Genomic DNA, 15,654 nt, shown 5'->3' with positions numbered 1-15,654 from the left:
AGCTTCGCTTCTCCTGTGAATCTCCAAGCCCTGCACAAGTAGCAGGCATATCAGATTGCTTCAAAGCTCAGGTAGGGTGGCCCTGGGGCAAAACACAGGTGGTGGTTGACCTTAGCTTGAACCACCCAGGAAACACAAGGGCCAGTGCATCCAGTGGACAGCTACAGACCATGTCGGGGCACCACCACCCTGTCCCTGCACAGCTGATCCTCCACAGAGGGCAGAGGTTGGTGGTCAGTGGTCATAGCCAGTCCTTGCAACTGACTTGCCTGGGTAAATCCCTCCCATTGATCTGCCAACAGAAACCAAGACTCAGCTACAAGAGGAGGGTGTATTCAGCCCACGCAGAAAGGGTGCACTTCGAGCTTGGGAAATAAGGGGAGGCTATACCACTGGACCCTACAGGGCACCTACCACATTAGGCCACACTACCAAGACACGGAGTCAAAGCAGCTCTATCTGATACATAGAAACAAACACAGAATAGCTGTCAAAATGAGGAGACGAAACGTGGCCCAAATGAAAAAAACAGATCAATACTCAAAAAAAAAAAAAAGCCCTGGCTGGTGTGACTCAGTGGATTTAGTGCTGGCCTTCGAACCAAAGGGTCACCAGTTTGATTTTCAGCCAGGGCACATGCCTGGGTTGTGGGCCAGGTCCCCAGTAGGGGACACATGAGAAGCAACCACTCATTGATGTTTCTTTCTCTCCCTTCGCCTTTCTCTAAAAATAATTAAATAAAATCTTTAAAAAATGGGCAATAGGCAAGCACACACATCCTTAGGATTAGCTTCTGGATAAAAACAAAACCAAACCTGAGAATACCGTCTTAGGACCAGGGGTCTTCTCCCTTAGCTGTCTTTCCCTATTTCCCATTTCCAAAACTTCTTTCATAGCTGCGGGGCAGGGCTCATTATGCCAAAGCTGCATGCAGCTCCATCTCAAACTGGAATTGTGCCCTCTGGCATTTTAAAACCCTTTAGTTTTCTGTTTCACTATGTGAGGATATATTTGTGCACAATATCAACCCTTGCTCCATTGTCAAATTAATGAATTCACACACACGCATACACACATACACACACACGAACACACACTGTACTTCTTAAGCAAAACAGGAGAAACAAGGGCAAACCTTTCCCTTCAGAGCTCCCCCATCAAGAGCAGCCTTCTCACCCCAGCAGCCCTCCCTGCGTTGCTGGCCTGGCAGAAAACAGAGCTGGGTCTTCTCCAGGTCTCCCTCCCCCATGCAGTTAATACCCTGTTCAAAAGGGGAAGTCAGCGCTGAAGTCGTTCCCGTGCCAATCCCCTGTCAAACCCTTTTGCCAACAAAAAAGGAGCCAAAGATGAACTTTCCAGGCCCGTGACAGTCCCCAAATATCAGGACATGTCTGTTTCCTGGGGCTGCAGCCCAGGGAGCCAAAGTGCTGCCCTACATTCTATTTTCCTTGGGAAAAGCAAGAAAGATTGGTTTGGTTTTTGTTCAGAAAAAGGCTGTCATTCCCAGAAGTAAAAAGTCTTTGTTACCACCATTTCCTTATCATTCCAGATGCTGAAAGAACACTTAAACTCCTTATTTCTTTGCTCCCCTTCAGGTTCCAGAGGCTAGAATTTATCTCTTCATGTATTCCTTTGGCACTTTGCTGGGTCTGGGACCACCAGCAGTAGCCTACAGCAATCTCCAGGGAAGTCCTGTGGGGTAACACCTTTTTCTGTGAGTTGGAGAAGGGAAGCAGATATTGGTCTCCTTCACACTTGGACAGGAACTGAAGAACTTAAGGGTTTGGGTCTGATGCTCTTTCAGTGGAGCCAGTTCAGGCCAGGGCCAGAGCGGGTGAGTGTTCCAGGGGCAGTGGGTCGGAGGGAATGCCAGGAAATGTTCTTAATGGGGGTTGAGGAAGTCGGAGGCATCCTGGGAACAGGATGTGCTGGCGCAGGCCCTGAGCCATCCACAAACTCCTCCCACTTCCCTGATCGCTAACCAGTTCCAGCTGTGCGCAGTCCTAGCCAGCGGCTTCCCATCTGGCTTCTAGGAACTCATGACTAATTTAAAAAGTACATGTGTGTGCGCACAGGGTTCTTAAAAACAGAGGTTTCCAGAGTAACGGCTTGGAGAGAGCACAATGCCATTTAGCCAGGGAAAGTTCCCTTTACCTCCATTCCCTCAGGGCTCTGAGGGGAAACCAGCATCTCTAGATCAAGAGCAGTGCTGAGGGGTGACACTAACAACCTACCTTTTTCTCACCTCTAGTTTCCAGTTTCAGGCCCAGTACTTGCCCTTATATTCCAGGTTGTAGCTCTTCCAGCCACCCTGTTCTAGTAAGGGTGGCTCTCAGAGGAGGTGGGTGATGGTTTAGAGTCTGGCTTCTCTTGGGCTTAGAAACCTCTACAAGCCTTTGCCTTCCGCTGATAGATAGCCCCATAGCCTCTGATCATTAGGAAATACCCTCAGAATCTCACCCAAACCAAATTGCAGGAAGGGAGCAAGTAAGTCACAGGACCCAGGAGTTCTTTCTGTCAGAATCAGTTCTCTTCGGGGGGCAGGCAAACCACATGCTCTAACCCTTCACACACATTCCCACATCTCCTCCAGTGGGATGACAAATTCGGAGGGGAAAAGAGCTGGTCAGCCTGGCTCAGGGGGTGGGAGCTGCAGAAGGGGTGGTCATGATGTCATTGTGGGAACGGGCGTTAGTCATGCAGTCCTTGCACTGAGGCCCTGCCCGCTGCTCCTGGCTCGAGGGGGTTTTGTGTGGGTGCCCGTGGAAACTCCAGGGAAGCTGCAAAGATCACGGCTTGAGGTCGAGGCTCTGCTGCTTCCAGGTGTGTGACCCAAAGCAACCTATTACAGACTCATTTTCCTTTTCTATAAACAGTGATAATACCAGCCTTCAGAGTTGTTGAGATTGAAATGAATAAACTATTTGGCAGCTTTTACTATTTTGCTCTAGTCTTTCTTGGATCCTTAGTACCTAGAATGTGATTCCATACCCCATGGCCTTCCAAGGCCACAGTGAGTGCCCGCTGCCCACTTGGCCACCTTCCATGATAACCACCACCTCTCTCTCACTAACACACACTCCTAAACATCCTCCACCTCTTTTTTTTTTAACTTCCTTTCCCAATCATTTTTTTTTCTTGTATGAAGTGCCTAAGGGGAGGGAATAAACTGTTATCACGTTAATCTTACTTTACTAGTTTTCCTTGCATCCATCCTCCTTGCCTGTATTCTCCTCTCTCCCACCACCTTCAGCTGCTGTCCCTCTCTCATTATCTTTACTGTTTCCTGTTGCTTTCTCTTCCATCCCAGTCAGTCCCCAGGGGCTGAGGCTGGGCAGGCAGAGCTGGAGCCGAACTCAGAGCCACAGTTTCAAGTAAATGCAGTTTACAGATTACACAGTTTCATCGAAATGTTGCTAGTGGTTCCCTTTTCGGTAGAATGTACTGACGATTTTCATTTTCTTACTTGTTTATTTTGGTATTTTCCAAATTTACTACAATAAGCAATGAATACCTTTTATTCAGAAAAAAAACCAACAAAACTTTAACCAGAAAAATAATATAATTTTTGATTGGTCCATGTCTCGTTCTCAAAAGAAGAGGGACTCAGGGGAGGGATGGAGAAAGAGCCCTGCAGGGGGCTGAGCGTGAGCTGGTTCCCCAACTCCATCATTTCCTGGGGGCATCAACCTTAGTGGTGGCCTCAGTCATGGCCTCTGTGATTCATCAGTCAGAGGCTCTCTGTCCTCCTTTGCCTGTCACTGGCCATTTGGGACTTAGTCACCTGATTGTTACCCAGTTGAATGCTGGATGGGTCAGAGTGATCAGCACCACTAAGGAGAACAATATGAGTCAGGAGTAACCCCAACCTCTACCCTGAGTTGCGAAGGGTTCCCTGTAGTCTGTCAGCCTTGCAGGCTGGTGTGTGGGGAAAGGCTCAACACTCATGAGAAGATAAGTTCAGTACCCCTTTCCCCCATTCCTATGGCCACTTTCCTGTGCATGCGAATGGTATGCAGATGTTGTGTGATATGTAAATGAGAGTGGAACCTTGCCAGGTTCCTAACCATTTAAAGAACAAAACTGTAAGAATCAGTGTGCATGGGTTATGGAGCCAGCAGTGGGATTCGAATATAGACCAGATCAATTAGAAGCTCCATGTCCTTGGTCAAATTTCCCTCTTTGGGTCTCTGTTTCCTCTTACACAATTCTTCCTTCATAGGAGGGTTGTGAGAAGTAAACGAGATGATATAAAATCAACTAACACAAAGTAATTTTCTAAAATGTAAGTTTATCTCCTCTTCCTTCTGTAGCATTCAGGACCCTCTCAACTCCGGTCCTCACCCTGCCCGTTCATTTGATGAGGATTTATTAAGCACCACCTGGAGCACTGAGACAACCCGGGGTAGGCACTAGGGAGTCAGTGGCGAATGCAGTAGTAGAAACTCTCGGCACTTACTGAGCACAGCTGGCTTTTTTCGGCTGTGCACTTTTACTCAAGCCTGGCACTGTCCCTGTCACTCAGTACCCTTTTACCCTATCTGCCTCGTAGGCAGCCTCTGAAGTCTGCCTTCTCAGGGAAGCTTTCCGTAGCCCCAGGAGCCTTAGGACGGTCACCTTCTGCCTGGTATCCTGGTTGCCCTCATTTCAGGTACTTCCATGGTCCTTGCCCTATCTGTAAGTTTCCTGTGGACAGGCTCCCACCCCTTACTTCTTTGTGCCCTTGTTAACCCCTACTCCCATACCAGGCTCATTAAATTCTTGAAACCATGACTTTTCATTAAAGAAAATATGAGTAGGCCCTAAGAACATTTAAATTCCCAATTTAGTCTTTGGTGCCAAAAATCTAAGACCTCAACCTTGATTCCTTCATCTGAAACTCAAACAACTAAGCTGTTTTCTGCTGCCTAGCTTTTATTTATTTGTTCTCTATTCCAGAGTAGACAGGGAGACATAAAGGTTGAAGATGAGGAGTTTGCTGACTCATGGTCCCTTGGGGCACAGGAATGTCCAGCTCCCAGGGATGGCCATGGTCCCTATCCCTAGTCCCTGCAGAGATTCTGCTTCTCATCCTTCTAGAATGCCCACCCCCAGGACAGTACATAAAAATTCTTCCCGTCTCCAGCAGAAGACTCTGGGGCATGGGCTAGAGGATCTTTTTGACTGGGCACTCTGGCAGGTCAGGGGTTAATGAGGAATTACAACATATCTCTGGGCTGAGTCACTGCACACTGACACTCCCCCCAATTCCCCTCCCCTGGCATTTTATAAAGAGGACCAGAGACTGGAAAGTGAAAAGAACTAGAGGTAAGAGCCCCCCCCACACCAAACCCTGCTCCCCCAGGCTCCCAGAAATCTCAGGGCAGAGGCCACAGACAGCTGCTGGAACTCCTGCTTGGTGGGACCATGAACTGGCGGCCACTGTGGCTGGGCTTCCTACTTCCCATGACAGTCACAGGCCGAGCCCTGGGGCCTGCAGAAAAGGAGGCAGCAGTGGTGAGTCCCCTGGGTAAGAAGGACCCAGGCCAGGAGAGGGATTGGGGGTACTGTTCCACAGACTCATCCAAGCCTCCCTCCTGACCTTCAACCTGCCTGCCTTTCCCTGCCGTCCTCTGCTCCATGATCTGTCTCTGCCCATCTCTCACTCCTTCCCTTTGTTCCACCCGGGCCCCTTTCTTGAGGTGCCTCTCCCTTAATCCTTCCATGTCAGTCCCTTCCTATCCTCATGGGCTGGCTAGGTCACTTAGAGTTTTACCCTGAGACTAACCCCTACCTCTATTATAGGATTATCTTTGGCAGTATGGGTACCTACAGAAGCCTCTAGAAGGACCTGATGACTTCAGGCTAGAAGACATCGTGCAGGCTCTGAGGTGAGAGGTCATAAGGCGCGTGCCTTCAGGGTTGAGGTTGCAAGGTGTTTCCTTCTTCTCATCCCTTCCCTTCTCCAGGCCTCCCCCTGCCTGACCAAATCCAGGTTGGGATCTGGGGAATTAGATGGCTGGTTATCACTATTAGGGTGGTGGGCATGGGGTGAGATGGAAATTCAAACATGAGGAGCAGTCATCGGATCTTCTGAGGCTCTAAGAACTGCTTTGGAGACTCCACCTTGTATTTAAATACTAACATTAAGTCACATTAAAAATATAATTTATATGTAAAACTATTAGTTGAGTTAGGTTGGGGTTGAGCTGTTGACATGATGTTGCCTTTTATAGACATTTAATTCATCATTTATTAATTTCTATATTGAAGTTTTCTTTTATAATGGATCATTTTTCCGTTTGCTCTCACATATGTTCACAGTTCCTCAAAAAGCCACAGTGCCTGCAGTGCCTGATGGATGAAATTGCTCCAGAGTAGGCTTGGCTGGGAGGGGCGTCCAGCCAGGAGGGGAGAAGGCTGAGGGAAAACAAGCCCTCGGGTGGGAGCAGAGGTGGAAGAGTCTCCAGAGGAGGGGGTCAGGACATGTCCCCAGAGGAGGTTAGATCAAAGTGGAGGTAGGGCGAGACTACACCTGAGGGAATCCTTACCCAAATAAGAGACTGGAGACTGGAGATGGGGAGGTAAAGTTGGAATATTGCCAAATCTTCCAGAATGGAAGAGAAAGTTCCAATTATGAGGACTGGATATGGAAGTAGCCCCATCAGCTTCAGAGATTCTGTGCTTTCTCAGCTGTTGCTTTGGGCAGCAGAGGGCCAGAGAGCTTCCCCCAGTCCCCAGTCATTCCAGACTGCTGGACCTATCCTTCTCCCACTTTTCAGAGCTTTTCAGGAAGCATCTGAGCTTCCAGTCTCAGGTCAGCTGGACGATGCCACAAGGGCCCGCATGAGGCAGCCCCGTTGTGGTCTGGAGGACCCCTTCAACCAGAAGACCCTTAAATACCTGATGCTCGGTGAGGCCTGAACCTGGGAAAGGGAGGGACAGGCAGGAGTGGCATGAACAGCCTAGACTAGCTGAGTGTTAAATGGATGGTCACCTGGTGGTGACCTGATCATCACTTGCCTGGAGAGATTGTTACATAGCTTTGCTGAGTGAATGCACAAACTCAGGGGAGCTCTCTAGGGTTGGCAGAAGGGTCTGTGTTTCTAATCTGTTTTCTGGTCCAATAACCAGGCCGCTGGAGAAAGAAGCACCTGACCTTCCGCATCTTGAACCTGCCTTCCAGCCTCCCTCTCCACACAGCCAGGGCAGCCCTGCTGAAAGCCTTTGAGTACTGGAGCAACGTGGCCCCCCTGACCTTCCGAGAGGTAAAGGCAGGCTGGGCTGACATCCGCCTCTCCTTCCATGGCCGCCAAAGCCCGTATTGCTCCAATACCTTTGATGGGCCCGGTAGGTACCAGCTCTTGGCGCTCACCAAACCGACCTCTGAGATTATCTCTCCCCTTGAGCCAGGAACTCTGGAACTTTAATGTTTAAGCTGCCCCCTATGCCCAGCTATGCCATACACTCTCTAACCACCTTCTAACATTCCCTTGGGGAGCAGCTGGTCACCTCCCTGGGGCCCTGCTCAAAGCACACCCGGAGAGGATGGGGCCAGAGAGTAAAGTGGTTGGGAGGCAAAGTGTCAGCACGTGGGCATCCCTATGAGAACTGCGTGATGACAGGGGAGTCTGAAAGGAGAGAGAGGCATCCAAAGGACAGTGACCATAGATGAGGGAATTTTATGGGAACGGAGTACTTGGAGTTAATAACAGGAAGGGGAGCTCCAGCCATGGAGCTCTGACTTCTTTCTTGTCCACCTTTGCCTTTGTGCAGGGAGGGTCCTGGCCCATGCTGACATCCCAGAGCTGGGCAGCGTGCACTTTGACGAAGATGAGCTCTGGACTGAGAGGACCTACCGGGGGGTGAACCTTCGCATCATTGCTGCCCACGAACTGGGCCATGCCCTGGGGCTTGGGCACTCCCGATATACCCAAGCCCTCATGGCCCCTGTCTACTCTGGATACCGGCCCCACTTCAAGCTGCACCCAGATGATGTGGCAGGGATCCAGGCTCTCTACGGTAGTCCTTTCCCCTAGTGATCATGAAGGTCAGTCTGACCAGTCTCTCTTCAGGCTTGAAGAGGCAAGTCTAATCTTCATGGAGGGAAATGGCTTGGCTTATTTCTCTTCTTCCTGCCCAGTTATTCAGACTTTTATTTTCAGGAACCATTTGTCTGACACTTCCTTGTCTAATCTTCCTTTGGGGCCTCTCCCCTCAGACCCATTCTTGGAGATGAAGAATTCCAACAAACCTTGATCCTCAACTAAAACTTGTCTCATGCTGATATCAGTGTGATCTTGCCTGCCCCCAAGGGAAACTCTAAGATTCCCTTCCCCCCTCTGTGTGGGGCCTCTGAGCCAAACGTACAGAAGAGTGAGGAGGTCAGGAGTTTCTAGTTCTCTCTTTGAGCAGCATTATGTTACCTTGCAGGCAAGAAGAGCCCTGAGACAGGGGACGAGGAAGAGGAGACGGAGCTCACTGTGCCACAAGTCCCCACAGAACCCAGCCCCATGCCAGACCCCTGCAGCGGTGAACTGGATGCCATCATGCTGGGTGAGGCCCTTCCCCTGCAGGCTATAGGCAAGCAGTGGGGGCAGCCTGCTGGCCTCGAGACCTGGAAAAATGGGAATGACATGGAACCACAACATGAGCAATGGAGGTTAGACACCAGGCAGGAATTAGTAGTCATGGAAGGAGGCATGTGGCATGGGGAGGGAGGTTCAGAGCCAAATAGGCATTTACCTTGGTTGCTACCCTATAAGGGCCACCTAAACACATCTGGAAATACAGCAAGATGAAGAAAACTGTATTAACTGGAATGTCTGTTAGAGAAGGTATTGTACCTGCACAGAGGGACAACTTGGAAGTCATTTAGAGTGGAAAGTGAGGTCCCCAAAGTGGGAGCACCTACTTGCAGGGTTTTTGTTTTGCTGAGTGGACCAGAGCTCAATGGCTCTGAACGACAAAGGAGAGGCTGAACCGCGGGTTCTGTTTCTCTGCCCCTTTAATCTTTACTACATTTTCGAGTAAGCAGCCTGTGGGAGGAGGGCAAATTATCAGCCTGCCTGAGATACCTTTATTTGACCGCTTTTTTTTTTTTTTTTTTTACCACAGCCTTTATTTGACCAGTCTTTTTAATTTGTTGACAGGGCCCCGTGGGAAGACCTATGCCTTCAAGGGAAAGTATGTGTGGACCGTGACAGATTCAGGGCTGGGTCCCTTGTTCCAAGTGTCTGCTCTTTGGGAAGGCCTCCCAGGAAACCTGGATGCTGCTGTATACTCTCCTCGGACACGATGGATTTACTTCTTTAAGGGTAAAGGGACTAGTTTATGTATTCTACCTAGGAGGGCCAGCCATCAAAGAAGCCATAAAAGGAAGGGAGAGATGAGAAGTTTCTGAGAGGGTGCAATGGAAGAATAAAAAAAAAAACAACAAAAAACCAACTATCACCTGAGGACAGAGGTGACTTATTTTATACATGTTCTCAGGAGACAAGGTGTGGCGCTACATTAATTTCAAGATGTCTCCTGGCTTCCCCAAGAAGCTGAATAGAGTAGAACCCAACCTGGATGCAGCTCTCTATTGGCCAGTCAACCAAAAGGTGTTCCTTTTTAAGGTATATACTTCAAAGCAAGGGCAAATCCCTTCTTAGGACTGGTGGGCTACCTCACATGGGGAAGCTAACAGTCCTGAAGGGAGATTTGCAGCTGCAGTGGGCTGAGGGTAGATATCTAGGGTCACCAAGCTCTCAACTCATCATCCTCTTCTCCTTACCCATCCCACACCTAGGGCTCCAAGTACTGGCAGTGGGATGAGATGGCCCGAGCTGACTTCAGCCACTACCCCAAACCAATCAAGGGATTGTTTACAGGAGCGCCAAACCAGCCCTCGGCTGCTCTGAGTAGGCAGGATGGCCGCGTCTACTTCTTCAAGGGCAAACAATACTGGCACCTCAACAAGCAGCTTCGAGTACAGAAGGGCTATCCCAGAGACATCGCCCACAACTGGATGCACTGTCATCCCCAGATCCCAGACACTACTCCATCAGGTGGAGACACTTCTCCATCAGTCACAGGCCCTGACCACTCAGTCACAGAAACAACCTTGGATACCACTTTGTCATCCATAGATACCACCTTGAACACTGACCACCCAGAGACACAATCTTGGATATGACCCCCTCAGCCACAGGCTCCACCACCCTTTCATTCCCTGGTAACATCACCCTTCCAGAGACCAAAGACCTCAACCAAATGTCTACTCACTAGACTGCAAGCCCATGCAGCAGCATGGGCCAGAGACCTCAGACCTCTAAATGTCCCAGCTGTAGCCACCATTCCCCTGTGCTCTGGGTCAGCCCCCAGCTCCATCCATTTCTTCATATCCTAGATAGCATGTGCAACTGTGTTATCTACTCTCTGGAAGACAGTGGTGGTAGAAGGAAGTTGTCAATCAGGCCTGAGGAGGCAACAGCTGGAAAGCTGAATGCCTGGGTCCTGTTTTTCCTAGATCAAGTGCAAGAAAACAGCATGACCAGTAAAATGAGCAAGGGTTTTGGAATCCTTGAGAATCACATTTGCTTGTTTATGACTTGAACAAGTTAATTAACCTCGTTGAGCCTCTGAGTTCCCATCTGCAAAATGAGGTTACCAATCCTGCAGGGTTGTTGCATTAAATGATATACTGTATATGAAGTGCCCGACAGTGTCTGGCACACTTGTGCATAATAAAGGCTAATTCCATGTTCACGAGAGCACTGAGCAACTCTTCCTCTGGCTGTGTGTGTGTGTAGGTCCTACGGTAGCCCAGTCTGTTAAGGGAATCCTTACCAAATCTTCAGTGGTCAGAGGACTTGTCAGTGTGGATAACTCTTTGTTTTGGGATGCAAAGAAAGAAGAGAGCAGCAACAGTAGAGGCCGGACTCCCTGATTCAGTGTTCAATGTCACTTTATTTACACGCTCCCATGTTCTTCCTCCCTTCCATCATAGCCTTACTGCCCAGGGAAGGTATATATCTTCTTCAGAACCAGGGAGCTGACTTTGGGCAGGAGAATCACAGTGGGAGAGTTAGAGTGCGTTAGTGGCTGGGACCAAGTTCTGGCTACAGAAGAGATTAGCATCACCTACAATGAGAGGCAGAGAAGGCACTTGTCTCCCATGCAGCCCGAAGGCCAGGCTCCGTTGGGCAAAAGAGCAACATTCTGGCATGTGGGGCAATGCTCCCTCCTTGGAGCAAGAAGCCAGCTTTTGGGGGAGATGGGGGCTGAACCAGGCACTGCCCCATGGTCTTCCCCATCTCAAGGAGAGAAAGGGAAGCAACGTGGAGGATAATACCTCCAACTGAGGTAGGAGAAGGGGACTTGAGCCTATGTGGCCTGGGAGGAAAGCCTAATCAGGAATCCAATTATCCCCTAATGAGGGGCCTGGGGACTGGGGGATTCTGGAGCTCCTCTGTACTCTGCTCCCATTCAAAAAGTTACCATGTGCTTTAGGAGGCTTCCTGATTTTCCAAAGCTCCTACAAAAAGAAAACTGCTTATTTTACTTTGTGTGGCGCACTGATGAGGGTATATAAAAGGCTATCTGGGTAAAGCTCCCCCTTTATTTGGAGGGAATTAGGGAGTCAGTTACTTTAGGGACCAGGGCACCTCTATTATTGGACAGAGGTAGCTACGCATACTTCCATTCCTCTCCCCTCTTTAAGATTCCTCTCTGTCTTTGAAACCTTTCGTTACAGGGATGGTCTAGCTTGGAATACAGATCCCACCCCCAAGTCTAAAAGGCAGGGAAGTTTGTGCGTGGGCTCAGGCCCTGCTCACCTAGTGTTCCCAGGCCCTTGCTAAGGGTGGGGGGTGTCAGTGGAGGTTTAGGCTCAGGTCTGGGTGGAACCAGAATGTGTGGTGAGGGGTACAGTGGAACCACAGTCAGAATCCAAGTCCAAGATGGTGTGGGGGGCTGTGGCCTGGCTTCCTGGTCCCAGTTGGCGCTCTCGAAGGCTCTGGAGGTAACTCTGGAGGGACACAGGGCAGAGAGACAGAAGGAAGGGTCTGGGTCAGTCCTCATCCCAACCTCACCATCTCCATGTGCCCTCTGCCCCATCTCCTAGAGTGCCCCCTTTCCCCCACTCACAGGAGCCAGACTGTCAGCAGGGCTCCGGGCATTGGAGGGGAGCTGGCGCCGGTAGCTGCCCTCACAGAGCCCCACCCCAGGGGAGGTCCGGTGCCACTTGGTCTCTTGCTGACGGATTCGAAGGAGTTGGAGATGCCTTCGATGGTGGCTCAAGACCACTGCTTGGGAGAAGGCAATACGGACTGAGGGAGGCCTCTTTAGACCCCAAATCCCACCCCCAAACACACTCACACTATAAGAGAAATCCATTCGATCTCCTTATTCCAGCTCTATCAAACCTGACCTTTCCCCCAGTTCTTCTAAAAGAAATCCTTTTGAGTCTTCCTACTCTCTCCTTCTGGACTTGCCTGAGACCTTCCTTTTCTTCCACAACAGTCTCCAATAGATCTCTATTCCCTACTCCCCTTGACAGTTTTTCTTCTCATTTCTACTCAGACTTTGGCTCCTGAAACTCTAACTTCCTTTCAATGTCCTGCCCCATTCACCTTAGATACCTCCACCCTCCTCTCAGGGGTATTTCCCTTCTCCTCTCCTCAAGTCTGGGACCTGGGGACATGAGAAGGCACAGATTGGCTGCTGCTGTACCATGGCACTGACTTACCATTGGCGTGGCCTCCATGTTCCTCATCCATGAGCTTCCATTGGGCCAGGGCCCCAAGGGCTCCCAGGGCTGGCCAGGTCCCCAGCAAGACCCAGCTATACCAGCAGAGAGGAGGCAAGGCTGGAAGTGCCTGCAAGCGTTGGCCTAGCCGAACGCCCAGTGCTAGCCCTTCCAGGAAGTAGTCGGCACAGGCCACCAGCACCGCAGCTCCCAGCAGGGCTGTGCCCAGAACTGTGAGTGGACGTGGCCACCGAAGTGTGAGAAGAGCTCCCAGCAGTGCCAGCCCCACCAGCCCCCCAGCTGGCACCCAGGCTGAAGGTGGTTGGTAGATAGGTTCGGTGCCCAACAGGGCCCCAGCGCCCAGGGTTAGGCCCAGCAGGAGACCAGTCAGGAAGAGCCCAACACTGCGAACCAACATGGTGACCAGGCCGCAGAGGAGTCCGATGCCCAGCGCAATGCCCGCGCTCACCTCCAGGCTCAGCTGTGTCTCAAGCACTCGCTCCTTGTGGCAAAGCAGGAAGATCACCAGAGCTCCTGATAGCAGGCCCGAGAGAAACATCACTGCCTTGAAGCAGCGGTAGCCTGGGAAGGGAGGCAGGAGGCACTGAGAAGCAGAAGGGGTGGGGGGGCGTCCACAGGGATGGCTCTGATGATAAGCAAAGGAGCAGATAACAGGAGCAGGAGCGGCGTACCCAGGGACCTCAAGGCAAGAGGCAGAAAGGGATCACCTCAGGGAGGGCAGAGACTGTGAGGGGAGGGGAGGGAAAAATCAGGAGGTAGGATGGATGCATTGAGGGGAGTAAGTACAGAAAGAAGGTCTAATCTTTTCAGGGATGGTAGATGAGAAGAAATCAGCATAGGCCAATTCAGGTTATTGGGGGAGGGTGAAATAGCCTTAAACATGGAGGGTAATTTGGGAATGGAGTTTTCAGGTAGAAGGTAAGGAGAAGGCGAGTGAGAGTGCCAGGGGTCAGAGCTGGAGGGGCACGGGTCGGGCGATAAACAGGAAAAACCAGCAAGAGCAACACGGGCCATACCAAAAGTAGGCATTCCCTGACAGAGGAGCAGTGTTAGCCCAGCAGCAAAGGAGAAAGTTAACATCATCCTTGAGGGTGACAGCCTTGGGCAGCTGCCCCCCAGAACCCTAGCTCTGCCCTCACCGAAGCAGCAGTAGATGATTCCAAAGCAGCAGCAAAGAGCACACACCAGGGCGGGTGCCAGTTCAGGATTGTCCTGGGGTTCCAAGACACATCTTGGATCCGGAGGCTCTGGGAGTTGTTGATTAAAGGGCCTGGGGTCAGAGGTCATGGCCAGGGGCAGCAAAGCTTCCTCCATGGCAGGAAGAGAAGGTGGTCACAGAGGGGGAGGTCAGTGTCAGCTCCTCTCATCCATCCATGAATGTCTTGAGGGGGTTGGGAAACCTGCAAGGGCGTAGGGGGCAGGAACTCAGGTGCCCATGAATCTGGAGGACTTTGTACCTCTATTTCTTTTAAAGAAAGGCCAATTTCAGGAGGGAACATGGCCCTGCTGGGGTTGAGAGGAGCCCCCTGTCTTTTTACTATCCTTTGCAACAAGGAAGCTAAATAAAACTCAAATGAAAAATTTTTTTTCTTTTTTAAATGAAAAATTTTATGAGGTAATGAGCCATGTCTGTCCCCTAGCTTTCCAGGGTCGGGTGGGAGGAACAGGAAGTTCTAAGGTCTGTGGAGGGAGGTGTCCAAGGCCACTAGTGGGACTGGGGGCTAAAGACCCAGCAACTTGTTCCAGGTGAAAGGAAAGCTTGCCCACATCTGCAGCTGGGACTCAATATTACCCCAGTGGACTAGGAAGGGTGTGATTAATAAAAGGGGGGAGAAGGAGGAGAAAGAGGAGAGAATGAATCATGGTGGGGTCTCCCGACAGCTGCTCCAACCCCAGGGAAGAGGGGAAAAAACAGGTACCAAAAGAGTTTGGGACAAGGAATTAAGTAGAGACAGTCGTCCACATTTGTCAGGGTTCTGAAGCCTTTGCTTCCTGAGGAGACCGAGTTGCTGGGGAAAGGGGCATCCAGCCACAGTTCAACTCCAACCACCCCTCATGGACTAAGCAGGCACCTTGCTCACAGATATCTCACCTACTGGTGGCCTCTTATTCCTCCCCTCAGGACACTGGGGCTTGTCCTAAATTTCCCTTTCCCCAGGGTTGTCAGGGCTGCCAGTGGGGTTTGAATTTAGTTTCTTCGAGAACATCAAGGAGGGGCTGGCATTGGGGGCACTTTGGGGGTGGGGTAGGGTGGATGCAGGTACATTCCTTCATCTATCTTCTTTTGGACAGCAAGGTCCTAACAGGCTGGAGGGTTGGCTTGGGGAATCCCTGGGGCTCCTCTTAATCCTGTTGGAAGCCTAGGGACCCTAAATAAGGAGAGGTTGGGGAGGGGGTGTTAACTACTCACCACCCTGCCAGGGCTGAGAAGAGGAAGGGGGCAGAAGTGCTTCCCTAGATCCCCAGTTGCATCCCTGCCCGGAGATCCTAGGTGTCCGGGCGGCTGTCAGGCGTGGGCACCCCCAGGACCACTCAGTTAGTTTCCCCCTAAACTCTTGCAAGTCGTAGCCCAAGCCCCGTGAGCTAAATGCAATCAGCTTTGGGGGTAGGGTAGGGTAGAGGAAGGGGATGGGGTGGGGGGGTGACATCACGGGCCGGGTCCCTCCAACTCTTTCCCTTGTGTGTGGGGGACCCAGTTTGTCTACTGCTTGAGGCTGCGACCAGAGAACCCCCCAAGCACACCAAGGAAAGGCTCTGGGTGCACAACAGGTTTAGATAAAGGTCTCTGAATACTTAGGCAATGACTCAACAATCGGAAGCTCTCAAAGCCCCAACAGGGGTCTCAGCGCCTCCCTCGTCTCCGGCTTGGTTTCTTCCACTTCCCAGAGAATTGGAGTATTGTCTTCTGGAGAATCTGGTGG

General features: G+C 50.8%; 2 protein-coding genes across 9 annotated transcripts; one reads left to right on the top strand and one right to left on the bottom strand.

The window, feature by feature from the left end:
- The first annotated feature begins 5,266 nt into the window (after nt 1-5,266).
- MMP19 (matrix metallopeptidase 19) lies at nt 5,267-10,736 on the top strand. Its single transcript, XM_037144150.2, is given in 10 exon segments — nt 5,267-5,496; nt 5,785-5,870; nt 6,762-6,892; nt 7,114-7,329; nt 7,756-8,001; nt 8,413-8,535; nt 9,132-9,296; nt 9,472-9,599; nt 9,773-10,133; nt 10,136-10,736. Coding segments are annotated over 10 exon segments (1,662 nt in total). The 5' UTR covers nt 5,267-5,406; the 3' UTR covers nt 10,252-10,736.
- Nucleotides 10,737-10,912: 176 nt separating this feature from the next.
- On the bottom strand, nt 10,913-15,612 carry LOC119048537 (transmembrane protein 198-like). Of its 8 annotated transcripts, none has more exons than XR_008390913.1 (5): nt 15,144-15,519; nt 12,713-13,294; nt 12,112-12,272; nt 11,802-11,992; nt 10,913-11,500 (listed from the first exon to the last, which is right to left on the bottom strand). XR_008390913.1 is itself a non-coding variant. In XM_037144144.2 (5 exons), exons 2-5 carry the CDS (start codon nt 14,045-14,047, stop codon nt 11,855-11,857), a joined length of 1,056 nt encoding a protein of 351 aa, XP_037000039.2. In that variant the 5' UTR covers nt 14,048-14,133; nt 15,544-15,612; the 3' UTR covers nt 10,913-11,854. The 8 variants fall into 8 exon arrangements, 7 of the variants coding, with proteins under 7 accessions (XP_037000039.2, XP_037000038.2, XP_053517597.1 ...); XM_037144144.2 differs by lacking the exon at nt 15,144-15,519 and adding exons at nt 13,873-14,133; nt 15,544-15,612 and having other exon boundaries at nt 10,913-11,992; XM_037144143.2 differs by lacking the exon at nt 15,144-15,519 and adding exons at nt 13,873-14,133; nt 15,527-15,606 and having other exon boundaries at nt 10,913-11,992.
- Between the last annotated feature and the right edge of the window lie 42 nt (nt 15,613-15,654).

This window comes from Artibeus jamaicensis, unplaced genomic scaffold (assembly GCF_021234435.1).
Source record: "Artibeus jamaicensis isolate MK-2021 breed Jamaican fruit bat unplaced genomic scaffold, CSHL_Jam_final contig_233, whole genome shotgun sequence".
In the NCBI taxonomy this organism is placed as follows: domain Eukaryota; kingdom Metazoa; phylum Chordata; class Mammalia; order Chiroptera; family Phyllostomidae; genus Artibeus; species Artibeus jamaicensis.
Note: the sequence above shows the minus strand (reverse complement) of the source record. Positions and strands in the feature narration are given on the sequence as shown.